We start from the raw sequence: 12,264 nt of genomic DNA, 5'->3' as shown, positions 1-12,264 counted from the left end.
GCTGATGTCCCTCTTCAGCCACCCTAAGCACCTTACTCTTTGGTCGACAATCATCAGAGCCATCTCATGGTTCTCATCCGCCCTCAAGTCAGATCTCCCCGACATTGCGGAATCGCGGATACAGCTCAGGGGCTGTGTCTGTTTCTCTACACTCTCCGTACGGACTGCTTATGTCCGCAACTCCATATATGCACATGTGCTGAACCAACATGCATTGCTGACTGCAGCCTGCCTGCTGGTCTGCCTACCTTAAAACCGAGTCGGATTTACAGACCCAGACATCGTCATCCATTTCCGATTGAGCGAGTCCAAGCTCTCCCAACATCCACTTGTCGTTGCTTATCGACTCTCATACACCCGTTGCCGAAATGCCGCCCGCGACTCCGGCGGACAAAACGTCAGAGAACGTGCAATGATGTAACGCGGGGACGGGAACCTGAGCAAAGCTCTGCCCATGCGTACCGCGTTTCAATGGCCGCCGCTTTCGTACATTAGCTACCAAGCAGGAGTGCGATCATTGGTCGACAAAGCTGATGCTGATAGGCAGTATTGGGAGATGGATGTTTCTCGCGCAACCTGACTGGCTCAGGCGACGCAATTGACTTCACCACTAGATCTAGTCTAGAAGTCTACGACTCGAGCTGTCTCGACGTCAACGAGGAGGTGGGCGGGATGTCTTGGAATACAAAATGGCAGCGTAAACCCGCCTTTTTGAGGGGATTTCTCGATATCTGCTCATACGACTCAAGCTTCACCAGAACAGCATATCCACTTCTCGCAGCCCGCAATATATCATCATGTCTTCTCTTCCCAAGACTTACAAGGCGGTCGTCATCCCCAAAGCCAATGCCCCCTTGAAACTCCAAGATGTCGATCTCCAGCAGCCCGGCCCTGGGACGGTGCTCGTCAAAGTGAAGGCGTGCGGTGTCTGCTTTTCGGATGTTGGGACTGTCAGCGGCCACATGGGCGACGTCTTCCCCCGTGTTCCCGGCCACGAGATTGTTGGTGATGTCGTCGCCGTTGGCGAGGGCGTCACACGTTTCAAGGGTGGTGAGCGTGTCGGCGGACCTTGGCACGGTGGCCACGACGGTTGGTGCCGTGCCTGCCAACGGGCTCAGTTCCAGATGTGCGACAACGAGCAAATCAACGGCGTGACCCGCGATGGTGGGTTTGCCGAGTACGTCGTGCTGCGAGCAGAGGCTGTTGTTCAGGTGCCCAAGGAGATAGACCCTGCCGCCGCGGCCCCGTTGCTGTGCGCGGGCGTCACCGTCTTCAACGGCCTGCGCAAGGCGCACGTAGAGCAAGGCAACCTCGTCGCCGTGCAGGGTCTCGGCGGTCTTGGCCATCTGGCTGTCCAGTACGCCTACAAGATGGGCTACGAGGTGGCCGCTCTGTCCTCGGGCGACGACAAGGCTGCCTTTGCCAAGGAGCTCGGCGCCCACCACTACATCAACACCAAGACGCAGGATGCGGCCAAGGAGCTCATGAAACTCGGCGGTGCCGCGGTCGTTCTCCAAACGGCCCCGAGCCCAAAGGCTGTCACTGAACTCGTGGGCGGTCTCGCTCCCGCTGGCCAGCTCATCAACCTGGCACCTGTGGGCAACGCCGAGGTCAACACTGTCGCGCTGGTCCTCAAGGGTGCTTCGGTGCAGGGGTGGCCCTCTGGACACGCGCTGGACTGCGAGGAGGCCATTCGATTCGCCATGAACCACAATGTCAAGTGCTACATTGAGAAGTACCCCTTCGCCAAGGTGCAGGATGCGGTGGACAGCTTGGTGGCCGGCAAGCCTCGCTTCAGGAACGTGTTAATTATGGACTAGGTTTGGCATATAACGAATGGACTCGGTGGAGAATTTAAGCCAGTTCATAAGGAAGAAGTAGCCAGTTGCTTAAATACAAGATGATAATGAACTCATGCCTTAGGACGCTGAGGGAGGCTCATGGCTTCCAGCCTCCCGTCCTTTCCTTGAACAAGCCCTGAGGGTCGAGCTCGTCAGCCAAGGTCTTTGCCAGCTCCGCGTTCTCGGGCCTCAGCCTCCCATAGTAATCCTGTGTATGGAACGCATCATTCGAGAACAAGGGCAGGTAGGCGTCTGGCAGGGCACCCTCTTCCTGCCCGGCAAGGACTATCTCCCGGATGCCGCCAAACGCCGCCTCCATGGCAGCACTCATCCGTTCGTAGTCAAGCTGCAGGAAGAAGCTGTAGTTGAGCTCAATGACGATCCGGTCGACGTCGTTGTCAAAGTCGATCAGGTCGCCGCCCATGGCCCTGGCAAGCTGTGCGATACGGCGGGGGAACGGCTGGTAGGCAATGGAGCCGATGACACCAGAGACAAGCTGCTCGCCGAGGGTGACGTTGCGCCAGTGCTCGTGGACCTGGGGGAGAAACTCGGACGCCATGTCGGACTCGGGGTCCGTCGGCAGCGGGATGGTCTCTGTGCCAATGAGGTACACTGAGCCACGGATGACGAAGAAGTTGTTGGCGTTGACGAGGCTGGCGAAGCTCTGCGTCTTGCGGGTGTCGGTCAGGTGGGGGATGGCCGTGAAGTTGGTAAAAGTGCCCTCTGGCGGCTCTGCACCGTTGTAGAAGAAGAAGACGATCCACCCGTCAAGGATGCCGGCACCAGTGTACTCGGCCGTGGGGATGATGGCGGCCTTGTCGTCCTTGTTGTAGCGGGTGAAGTCCTGGATGGCTTGGAGCATGAGCTCATCCGTGTCCGACTTGCGAGGGAAGAAGACAGTGCCGCCGTAGATATCGTCCTGGCGGTACGACTGGACAGTGTAGCTCGTCACGACGCCAAAGTTGTTGCCACCGCCCTTGAGAGCGCGGAATAGGTCAGGGTGCTCGTCTGCCGAGGCCGTCACGATGGTGCCGTTGGGCGTGACAAGCTCGACCTCGATCAGGGAGGATGCGGCCCAGCCATATTGCTGCGACATGAACGAAAGGCCACCGCCAAGCATGTAACCGCCAACGCCAACATTGCCTATCCTTCCGCCCACAACTGACCATCCGCTGCCGTCCAATGCATCGGCGACGGCGTCCCATCGCAGGCCGGGACCGATACGAACGATGCCACTCTCCTCGTCGAGGATGACCTGGTCGAGCTTCTCGGTCGAGATGAGGGGTCCTTCGTCGACGCTTGACCACTCGACGTTGGGGTTGTGCCCTCCTGACTTGATGGCAAATCTGTCAGTGTTGTTCTGCCTTCCCAGAACCTTGAGGATCGCAGCCACATCATGAGGCGATTCAGGGTAGACGACGCAGGACGGATCGAGCTTGGCACATGCTGTCGACCAGTAGTCGTTGGAGGTGGACGTGTAATCGGGATGAAGCTTGTATCGAACCTCGACACTGGGCGCGACGTCCTCGATGACTGCGCATGTATTGGCTGTGGCAACGCCAGCGAAGAGAGTCGCCACGCAGGCAGAAATCGCAGTCAGCTTCATGATGACGGCAGCAGCTTGAAAGACAAGACAGCCTCAAAGAACCCAGAGCGTGGATGGACACGGACCACACGGCGTTTCGTTCTGAATTATATACTCTCGAAACCTCCGCGCTCGTCAGATTTCACTCTAATTAGGCTCAACGCCCACAATACAGGGATTGCCATGGTCTTATTAAATACGCAATTCGCTAGCCGACTAATCAGGAACACAGCGGAGCGTATCGTACGCCCAAGACCATTATAATTGCCGGATGTTAAATGTGACAGATCCTGCCTATGCCCATCCTGGCCCTCTTGGCTCCGAGCTGCATGGTCGCGAGCAAGGATGGTATAGCCAGAACCGGGAAGCAAGCTGGCTACCCCGGTGTTTCCGTGATGGGCTGATCGTGATCTGCGTGAAAACTGCCTGAACACAGTAATCCTTTCGGCGAGCGGCCTCGTGGAAGTTTCCGAGCTGTGCAGCAGCCTAGCAGCTTCCAGTCGAGCAAGGGGGGTCTTGTGGTCTAATACCGTGTCACCCTCGTAGACTTTCCTTGGGCTGAAGGCTGCGCTAGCTAATGATACAGCGACGTGGACTCGAGCATCTGTAAGATTGATAAGTTAGATTTAGAAACGTTCGTGCTGGTCAGCTGGGTCAGCTTACAATCACGGGGTTAGAGTCCGTACATGTAGTTGAATTCAATGTGTGCTGCGAGCGCATTGTGTGATGTGACTACGCGGATATATGGTCACGGGGGCGAGACATGCAAAAAATACACAGAGGTAGGGGGCTTGCGATGTTGTGTCCAAGTCAGCAAGTCGACTATCAAATCAGGAGTTCAAGTTCCGTTACCATTGGGGCGGGCAGTCAGAAGTATACGACATGGCCACATTGCAAATCCTCGACGAGTCGGCGACGAGGTCGACTGCATGTTGGCATCTCCAAGAGTCCAAAACTCTCCCAAAGCAGGCTCAAGACGACGAGGCCTAAATAAGGTCCATCGATTGCATTCCGCGTCGGGACAATTGCCCCTGGATCCCGCCGTAACTATCGAGAGGGCTCGGATGCTGTTTGTATCGACAAGATTGAAGCATCTCACCAACGTCTCAACTATTTAAACCCTTGAACAAGTCCATTACTTTGTTTGTAACATTATGAATCAATCCCCAAGATCATATTCATACCATCACCAGACCGTTGATCACAATGTCGCAGTTCGCAATGAGCCTCCTCCAGGTAATATGCTCACCCCCAGTACATCTCCTCAGCTTCGCTGGGCTTTTCGGCACGCAGCTCTACCAATCCTTCATCGTCACAAAGGTGTGTTACACCACACTACCCAGCGATCCCTTTATCCGGCTCCAGCGCAGGATCTTTCCAATATACTTCCGCATGCAGAGTGTCCTGTGGCTCGTCACGGCGTTGACGTTCCCGCCCGCAGGACCCTGGTCGCTGGTCCAGGGGGGTGCAGCTGATTGGGCTTCATTCGCCATCGGGGGCCTCTGCGCAGTGCTAAATCTGCTCGTGTTTGGTCCAAATACAATGCGCGCCATGCTTGCGAGGCGCGAGGTTAGTGAGCCGCCCTGCAGGCAGACGCCCTTGGATCTTTATGTGGGCTAATTAATCAGTGAAATTTACAGGAATAGCGGTCCGAGGGAACGAGAATGGCGAGACAGACGTCGTCGATTTGGCTGCAGTGAAGCGGAGATTTTCCAAGAACCATGCAGCCTCGATGCACCTCAACCTGCTCTGCATCATTGCCTTGTCCTGGCATGGCTGGCGGCTAGCAGGCCGCATGACTTTCTGACAGGTCTTTGATACCAGATAGTATTGTACAGAGTATCTATTATGTATTATGGTTCATCGCTTGTAAGCGTCCACGGTATATATAACAAAACATTGATGACATGGCTCATAAAATGAGACGAGGCTGCCAGAACGGTGCTTTCTCGACCTCGACGCGCACGCGACCTCCTCCCTCCAGGCGCGCACCCTGGTCCGAGATGGGCGTCGACTTTCGCGTGTGCGCCACTTCCTGCCGACTGACACACGCATCGTCCTCGGGAATCCACAGGATTGGCTTGGGCGTCCACATCTCCGGCGGATGGTATGACCGCCTGGGGTCGTCTCCGGCCTCCGGCAGCTCCTGGGGCAGTGTCAGGAGGTGCTTGCGGATCGCAATAAAGTCCTCGTGAATGTGCGGATTCAGCCACCGGGTGACAATATTGGGCTTTGCGTCGGGGTCCCGCTCAAGGTTGAACCCCATGGACTGGGCCTCCTTGTTGAGTTTGAAGTTAGTATAGTTCTTGAGGAATGTGCCCACTGTGTCACGAACGGTACGTGAGCCTTCCATCGCCCTGGTCCCCGACGGCTCATGCACCTCGTCATCGTCGCTGTGGCCAGCCAGGTCTTCGTCCTCGTCGCCGAAATGCTCGTCCTCGTCAAAGTAGCTGGCTGCTGCGCCGTTCACGGCGACCGATGGGTCTTCTCGCTGCGCACGTGCTGCTTCGGCCTTTTGTCTCTCTTCTTCCTGGATCTCCTCTTCCAGCTTTAGCGTCTGGGGCAGGTTCTGCAGCAGAGGAGAGATGGCCTGGTTGATGGAGAGGTGGATGAGCCCCGTCAGGACAAGCAGCATAGCCATCAAGACACCGGGCCCCGTAGCCGAGTTGAGGAAGAACATGCCAGTGAGGCACAGTTCGGCGAGGTACAGCCCAACGACAAGGTGGTTCAGAGCACGGGGGTAGTACAGCCCCTTGCTGTCAAGATCCGAGTCCAAGACGTAGATGAGATTGTACCGCCAGACGATGTAGTTGAATGCCATCCCTAGCGCGGCGAATGCGAGGATCACCGGCGCGATGCAGGCGTACGCCATCGCAATGACCCCCAGGTTGGTAAAGACGGGGTAATCGCGGCCCCAAGCGGTGCGTCGCATTGTACGCCAGAGCCGGTAGTGGGCGCGTGGGATCTGCGCAATACGCCCCAGAATACCATGGCGGAGGAGGTCAATGGGCTGGAGGATAGACGTGCCAGCGTTGGCAAGGCACTGGATGAGGATGTACGAGATGTAAAAGTTGGATGCCAACGGGAGGTTCTGTGCCAGCACGTCCTTGGCTTTCAAGGGGTTTTCCAGAATGCCGAAGAATGCGGCCGAGGCGGCCGACGTGAGGGTAGTCACCAAGAAGACCTGCACGACCTGGAAGGCAAAGTAGGCAGTCTGGGTAAACAGCTCGACCATGTTCGAGGTGGGCACGGCGGCGGCGCGCGCGCAGGCACGCAGCATGCCTGGCACAAGGGCCATGAACATGGACAAGATGAGAGCCGGGGCGAAACCGGTCAGCAAGCCCAAGATGGGCTTGGGAAGCTCCATGATCCAGCCAAGCCACGGAGCCATCAGGGTCAGTGTCTGCACGTTCGAGATGACGCCCACAAACGCGGAAGGGATAGACCAGAAGATGATGCCCGCAACGATGAAGCCCATGATTGCGAAGCGGCGAATGATGCGCGACCACCATGGCATCCTCAGCACGTCCCAGACAATCTCGTCCGGCCGTACGCCCAGTAGACGCGGTGCCATGTGCAGTGGCAGCTGATGGGCCAACGACTGATGGGCAGCTTGCGCGGCTTCCTGGGTGTCAAACTCGATGAAGGCAGCAGACATCATGTCGCTGGCGTCGCAGTTGGGGCCGCGAAGACGCTTCCTGATCTGCGCAACGTCCCGGTTCAGCTCGATCAAGCGTCGCCGTGTCCAGCGGATGGTGTCAATTCGGCGGAAATAGTTGCCAATGGGGCGGTGATAGGGACGCGCCTCGGCTGGCAAGTACTGGGCAGCCACTGATCCGCGCACATCTGACATGTTCGGATTCAGGCCGTAGGGGTGTGTGTACCGGGCCTCGTCAGTGTCTTCAGCCTTGGTGTCCGCATTCGTGTCGGCGTCCGTCACAACGCCTTGGAGCGTGTGCATGCCCGAGTCCCGGCCCGCTGAGCTTTCTTCGATTGCATCATCCGTGTCTGCGCTTGGTCTCACCTCCTCGTTGGAGGGCTGCGGGTTGGACCCTGCTTCCTCCTTGGCGCCTGGCGCCGTTTCCGTGGCCAAGACCTTCTCGTTGGCTGACTTGGCATTCTTCCGCAGTTGTTTGTCACGCACGGCGTTGGCTTTTCGTATGAGGGCAATCTCGGCCTTTTCCAGCCGCATAGCAGTCTGCTCTCGCTCTTTGAGGAGGTTCACGAGATGTTTGGAGGTGCGAGGAAGCCAGATGCGCTTCACAGAGTCGCCGTACAGCTTTCGCAGTCTCGCTTCGTCGAGATAGCGCTGGGGCACGCTGGTGAAGAGGACGGTCCGGGACGACAGGCGCTGGGAGTAGTATGGCGAGGAAAGATAGGCTTGACGCATGTTGATGTAGTAGATGTTCTCGCGGGCGACCGTGAAGAGAACAAAGCCAAAGAGCAGCCATGCCACCACGACGTTGGCGTATAACCGGTTCGGGTTGTCGACATTGCCAATCGTCAGCTTCTCAAGCTCGACCTTGCCCCGGCCACCAGTGGCGTGGAGGGGTAACAAGATGGGCCAGGTGAGCAGACAGCCCGCGAAGCAGATGTTGCGCAGTACTTTGAGGAACCGTAGGAAGAAGAAGCCGTCGAGTGAGCCATGGTTGAGGACGAAGGTGTCGGGCGTCTTGAAGAAGGGGATGATCCAGTTGAACCAGCCGCCTGGCAAGGCGGGCGTGGGCTCTCTGCGAGTTGGTCAGTCAAAACCGGCAGCGCAACCATCGAGGCACGACCTACTCAGGCGCTCGTAGCGCGGCCAATGTCCGAGGAGAGTAGACTCGTCGCAAACGTCGGCGCCCGATGAAGAATATGATCAAGCACACGGCGACGTAGACAATGACGGGCACAAATGTCGAGCCCAGCTTGGACAGCGACGCGCCCTTGTTGCCGTTGGCCGCGCTGAGTGTGCCCTTGTTGTCTGACCCTTCCCTCCCCGAGCCCACGCGAGGGTCATCCTGTTGCGTGATGCTGTCAATCCAGCTTTGCAGGCTTCGTGCGGCGAGGGCTTTGGTGGATGCCATGGCAGACGCCTACAGATGCGAGCAGCGACGGGAGAGACGGCGTCGGGTCAACGTCGTGGCATAATTCGTCGGCAGCGCTTTCGCTTGCGTTCTCGAGGCTGTCGGTCGCGGGTGGGCGACGTGATGATTGAAGGGCTCTGCATGCTGCTCGAGCCTCGAGGGCTGGACTGGTCTATCTTGTAATAGGATGCCGATCAAAAGCAACGGCACATCCATCATGCAGGGCCAGCTGCACCTTTGATTGACGTGCTCATCAAATTAACGGTTTGCGGAGGTCCCACCGGCCTCCACCAGACAACCCACAACTCGCGCGCCATACGCATCATTTTTCAGCTCGTCCAGGGCGGCCTGATAGACCCTTGAATGTCCTGGCTCGGAATGGTCCAAGCCTCTTTTCATCTTGCCAAGACGAGGGCGCCGTCAATCTTGTGCCTAATCCATTGAATTGGGGCGCGCTCTGCACGCGTGCGCTTCACGCCAACGTCAACGTCAGGTCTGAGCCCGCGCCTTAGCTCCGCGCAAGTTGAGCGCAGCTAGCCTTATCCAGCGGGGATCGTCGGTGTTCCTGGACTAACGGGCCACGGCCAACGGCTGCCATGTCGACTATTCGTCCGTATACGGATAATTAGGGGCGGGCAAATGATTATCACAGCCTTGACGATGCCTCGTGATCATCTCGCGGAGCAGGGCGGCCACTGCCAGAAGTCCAGCCGCAGGGCAAAAAGTACCAAGCCACCGGACAGGGTTCCTCAATGACGCTCGAGACTCAGAACTGTCGGAGTCTGATTTGGATGTGAATCATCAACCAAGAGGGCCCTTCCATCCCGAGGCTGCGGCGCTGTGGGGTGTTCCGCAGCCGCTCTCCCTGAGACTTGCAGTAAGACAAAACATGGGCATCTACCTAGTACGAACTGCGCACAAGTCTGTCCTTGGGCACGCCACCACGTCCCGGAAGGCGAGTCTGCCGATGATGTTGCCTCCTCGCACTGACGATTGGCTCATTGGGTTGCGCGTTCAATCATCTACTACCAAGGCTTCCAGTACCGGTATGCCGTCAGCCAGCTCACGGCATCGCGACCACCCAAGCGAGCAACCTAGTTTCCGAGCGAGTGTGCGCCTTGTCCACAATGGTCACCTGTACCTCAACGCCTTCAACTGTTTCGCCCGCCTCTTCTCCGCATGTTGGCGCCTTTGTCGAAGAAGTCTGTTGCACAATAGTTAGACTGTACGTTTCACACAAGCGAGCGCCCTGCACAGAGCCGCACTGTCAGCCAACCAGGACCAACCACAGACTAGACGCAGTCTGTGAAGCATCGTTATTACGCTCGTCGGCTTGACCTGGCGACAGATGCGAGGCTGATGCCTTGAGGCTGCGTAGGGACAGTTTCTTCAAGGTTGCCAATCGTCACTTGGTCACGCAGCACTGCAGGATGCCTTTGAAGGTACGAGGTTTGTTTGTTTCATTATTCCTTGTTCATTATTTTTCATTTACTGCTCCCAAGCCCGCACATCTATCGGCAGGTGTAGCCACCGTCAATGACGATATCGGCACCGGTGGTGTAGGTGGAAGCGTCGGAGACGAGGTAGACGTACGCGCCCTTGAGCTCCTTCGCATCACCGTTGCGGCCGAGGGGGATCATGCTCTTCCAGAGCTCCTGGGTCTTCTGGTCGACAAAGTCGGACAGGCCGGTGTCGATGTAGCCGGGCGAGATGGAGTTGACGCGGGCAAAGTCGCGCCACTCGTTGGCGAGGGAGCGGGCCATGTGGATGCAGCCGGCCTTTGCGACGTTGTACGAGGTCTGCTCCTGGGGGTAGTTGGCAATGTGGCCGGACATGGAGGCGGTGATGACGAAGGAGCCGGAGCCCTGCTTCCTGAAGTGCGCGCCGACGGCCTTGGCGCAGTAGGCGGTACCGTTGAGGTCGATCTGGATGACCTTGTCCCAGGCCTCGGCGGAGCCGTCGATGACGCCGGCGTCGGCGGTGGCGCCGGCACTGTTTCCGTCGTTAGCACCTGTGGACTGAGAGGGAGGTTGCAGGCAACCTACTTGGCGATAAAGGCATCAATCTTGCCAAAGTCCTTGAGGACGTCGTTCACAAACTCCTCGACGGCGGGGTAGCTGGTGACGTTGAGCTTGTAGGCCTTGACCTTGACGCCGTAGTCGCGGGTCAGCTCCTCGACGTTCTTCTCGGCGCCCTCCTTGCGGGAGGAGTAGGTGATGGCCAGGTCGGCGCCCATCTCGGCGCAGCCGCGGGCGGCCTCGATGCCCATGCCACGGGGGCCGGACGCGCCGGTGACGACGACGACCTTGCCCTTGAGGCTGAAGAGGTCGGTGAGACGCTCGGCTTTGGGGATGGAGACAGGCATGATGGGCTGGTTTCTGGTTTCTTGCTGGGGTGATGATGAATAGGAGTGATGGAAGGATGGGAAAGGCAGGCAGACCGACGTTCGAAGTTGGGGAAGGAGCTTTCTTAAAAATGAAGGATGGGAGAGGTAGGCAGAAGAAGAGGGGTAAGGTTGCTAAGGTAAGGCAGGCAGGCACGGGTAGCTCAAGGTTGACGCATAGCTAGAAATCAATGGATACTACGCGGCGACGTTGGACGAAGAGCCACTGGTAATATTGACTGATCGATCGCTACATCGCTCGGGCCATCCGCGATCTCAGTGCCGGCTGGTCCACGGCCCAGTAACGCGCTTAGAGAAGAGGCAGTTTTGCTGGTTCGCCGCTGACTGGTAGCTCCAGTCTCCTGGCTGGGCCCAATCCATATCTTTTCGTCCCCCGACACGTCCGTCACATAATACTGCATAGCTCTCGGCTTGTGATACTCGAGTGCTGGCGTGGAAGCTGGACGCGACAGGCCCACCACATTGATGTCACGGTCACACTGCGGGGCTGGTGTTTCTCTGGCTTCCAAGCCCATTTGCTAGCCCAGGAAGGGCGCTAGTGGGGAAGCCTCGTTCGTATCTGTCTGTTCGTCTGTCTGAAAGACGGTGGTGTCTGCTCAAGGCTTGACAAAGCTGAGTTCAGCCGTTGTCAGCATAAGGACTGACAATTGGGTTCCGGAATTGGCATCGTGACTAAGGAGATGCTCAGCAATTGCGTTTGCTGATGGCCAATTGCCCATGGCCCATCAACGTTTCTCGATGACGCTAGTTCCTATCGCTGACCTCATAGCCACTTGACGACGACATCGCGAGGAGGGGTTGGCTGGCCAGCCCAGGCCCACCGAGGGGCAGCCGCCAAGCCAAGCCTGCAGGAGCCGGAACGCCTGGAACACAAGGAGCGGACGGGAATCTGCGTGAGGTACTCCGTAGTACGGGTACAAGTATACCAGGTAGTCAAAAGGCGGCGAACGACTGGCTGTGAAAACCCACAGCATTGGGGGAATAGGAACTGAGCATGATTGAGATATGTGTCAGCATGGAGCCCATATTAACTGTTCGGGGTGAGCTTACACCTCAGTCTCGCCGCTCGCGAGATTGTCTCCGAGTATTCGTGTGCTTGTGTTCATCGACAGGCCCCTTGACACGGCGGCCAGCCTCACAAGTCACAACTTCAGCTCGATGCAGCCACGCATATCGCGTACTGCAGGGTCGCGTTGGTCATGCCGTTGGTTGTTTCTTTCATGGCATTGGATGCATACGCGGGGTGCTCCTCACCGCACTTTTGACACGCAAAACGATGTGAGATCGACTATAGCGGCTTGACGGATTGTGTTCTGTCCCGCGCTTGACCCTTTGTTGCAACAAGAGCGGACGGGGGCGGGGAACGCG

General features: G+C 57.6%; 4 protein-coding genes across 4 annotated transcripts; 1 reads left to right on the top strand and 3 right to left on the bottom strand.

Annotated features, from left to right (window-relative positions):
- The first annotated feature begins 333 nt into the window (after nucleotides 1-333).
- F5Z01DRAFT_93903 (chaperonin 10-like protein) lies at nucleotides 334-1,879 on the top strand. Its single transcript, XM_046267236.1, has one exon. The coding sequence runs from the start codon at nucleotides 798-800 to the stop codon at nucleotides 1,818-1,820; it is 1,023 nt and encodes a 340-aa protein (XP_046118691.1). The 5' UTR covers nucleotides 334-797; the 3' UTR covers nucleotides 1,821-1,879.
- A 36-nt stretch (nucleotides 1,880-1,915) lies between these two features.
- Nucleotides 1,916-3,675, bottom strand: F5Z01DRAFT_654794 (uncharacterized protein). Its single transcript, XM_046263446.1, has one exon. The coding sequence runs from the start codon at nucleotides 3,445-3,447 to the stop codon at nucleotides 1,939-1,941; it is 1,509 nt and encodes a 502-aa protein (XP_046118690.1). The 5' UTR covers nucleotides 3,448-3,675; the 3' UTR covers nucleotides 1,916-1,938.
- A 1,562-nt stretch (nucleotides 3,676-5,237) lies between these two features.
- F5Z01DRAFT_93737 (DUF221 domain-containing protein) lies at nucleotides 5,238-8,936 on the bottom strand. The gene is made up of 2 exons (XM_046267230.1): nucleotides 8,209-8,936; nucleotides 5,238-8,156 (listed from the first exon to the last, which is right to left on the bottom strand). Exons 1-2 carry the CDS (start codon nucleotides 8,490-8,492, stop codon nucleotides 5,339-5,341), a joined length of 3,102 nt encoding a protein of 1,033 aa, XP_046118689.1. The 5' UTR covers nucleotides 8,493-8,936; the 3' UTR covers nucleotides 5,238-5,338.
- A 1,067-nt stretch (nucleotides 8,937-10,003) lies between these two features.
- On the bottom strand, nucleotides 10,004-10,857 carry F5Z01DRAFT_621490 (L-xylulose reductase; the record flags this gene model as incomplete). Its single annotated transcript, XM_046261210.1, has 2 exons — nucleotides 10,004-10,484; nucleotides 10,538-10,857. The coding sequence occupies 2 exons, from the start codon at nucleotides 10,855-10,857 to the stop codon at nucleotides 10,004-10,006; spliced, it is 801 nt and encodes a 266-aa protein (XP_046118688.1).
- Nucleotides 10,858-12,264: the final 1,407 nt, after the last annotated feature.

Source organism: Emericellopsis atlantica (genome assembly GCF_019669845.1).
Source record: "Emericellopsis atlantica unplaced genomic scaffold F5Z01scaffold_12, whole genome shotgun sequence".
Lineage (NCBI taxonomy): Eukaryota > Fungi > Ascomycota > Sordariomycetes > Hypocreales > Bionectriaceae > Emericellopsis > Emericellopsis atlantica.
This window is presented reverse-complemented; position numbering and strand designations above follow the sequence as displayed.

Bases quoted from the DNA above. Each gene is read 5' to 3' on its own strand.
- F5Z01DRAFT_93903 (XM_046267236.1), top strand. From the start codon at position 798: ATGTCTTCTCTTCCCAAGACTTACAAGGCGGTCGTCATCCCCAAAGCC.
- F5Z01DRAFT_93737 (XM_046267230.1), bottom strand. From the start codon at position 8,492: ATGGCATCCACCAAAGCCCTCGCCGCACGAAGCCTGCAAAGCTGGATT. The intron at 8,157-8,208 runs GTAGGTCGTGCC...ACCAACTCGCAG, and splicing joins GCCGCGCTACGAGCGCCTGA to AGAGCCCACGCCCGCCTTGC.
- F5Z01DRAFT_654794 (XM_046263446.1), bottom strand. From the start codon at position 3,447: ATGAAGCTGACTGCGATTTCTGCCTGCGTGGCGACTCTCTTCGCTGGC.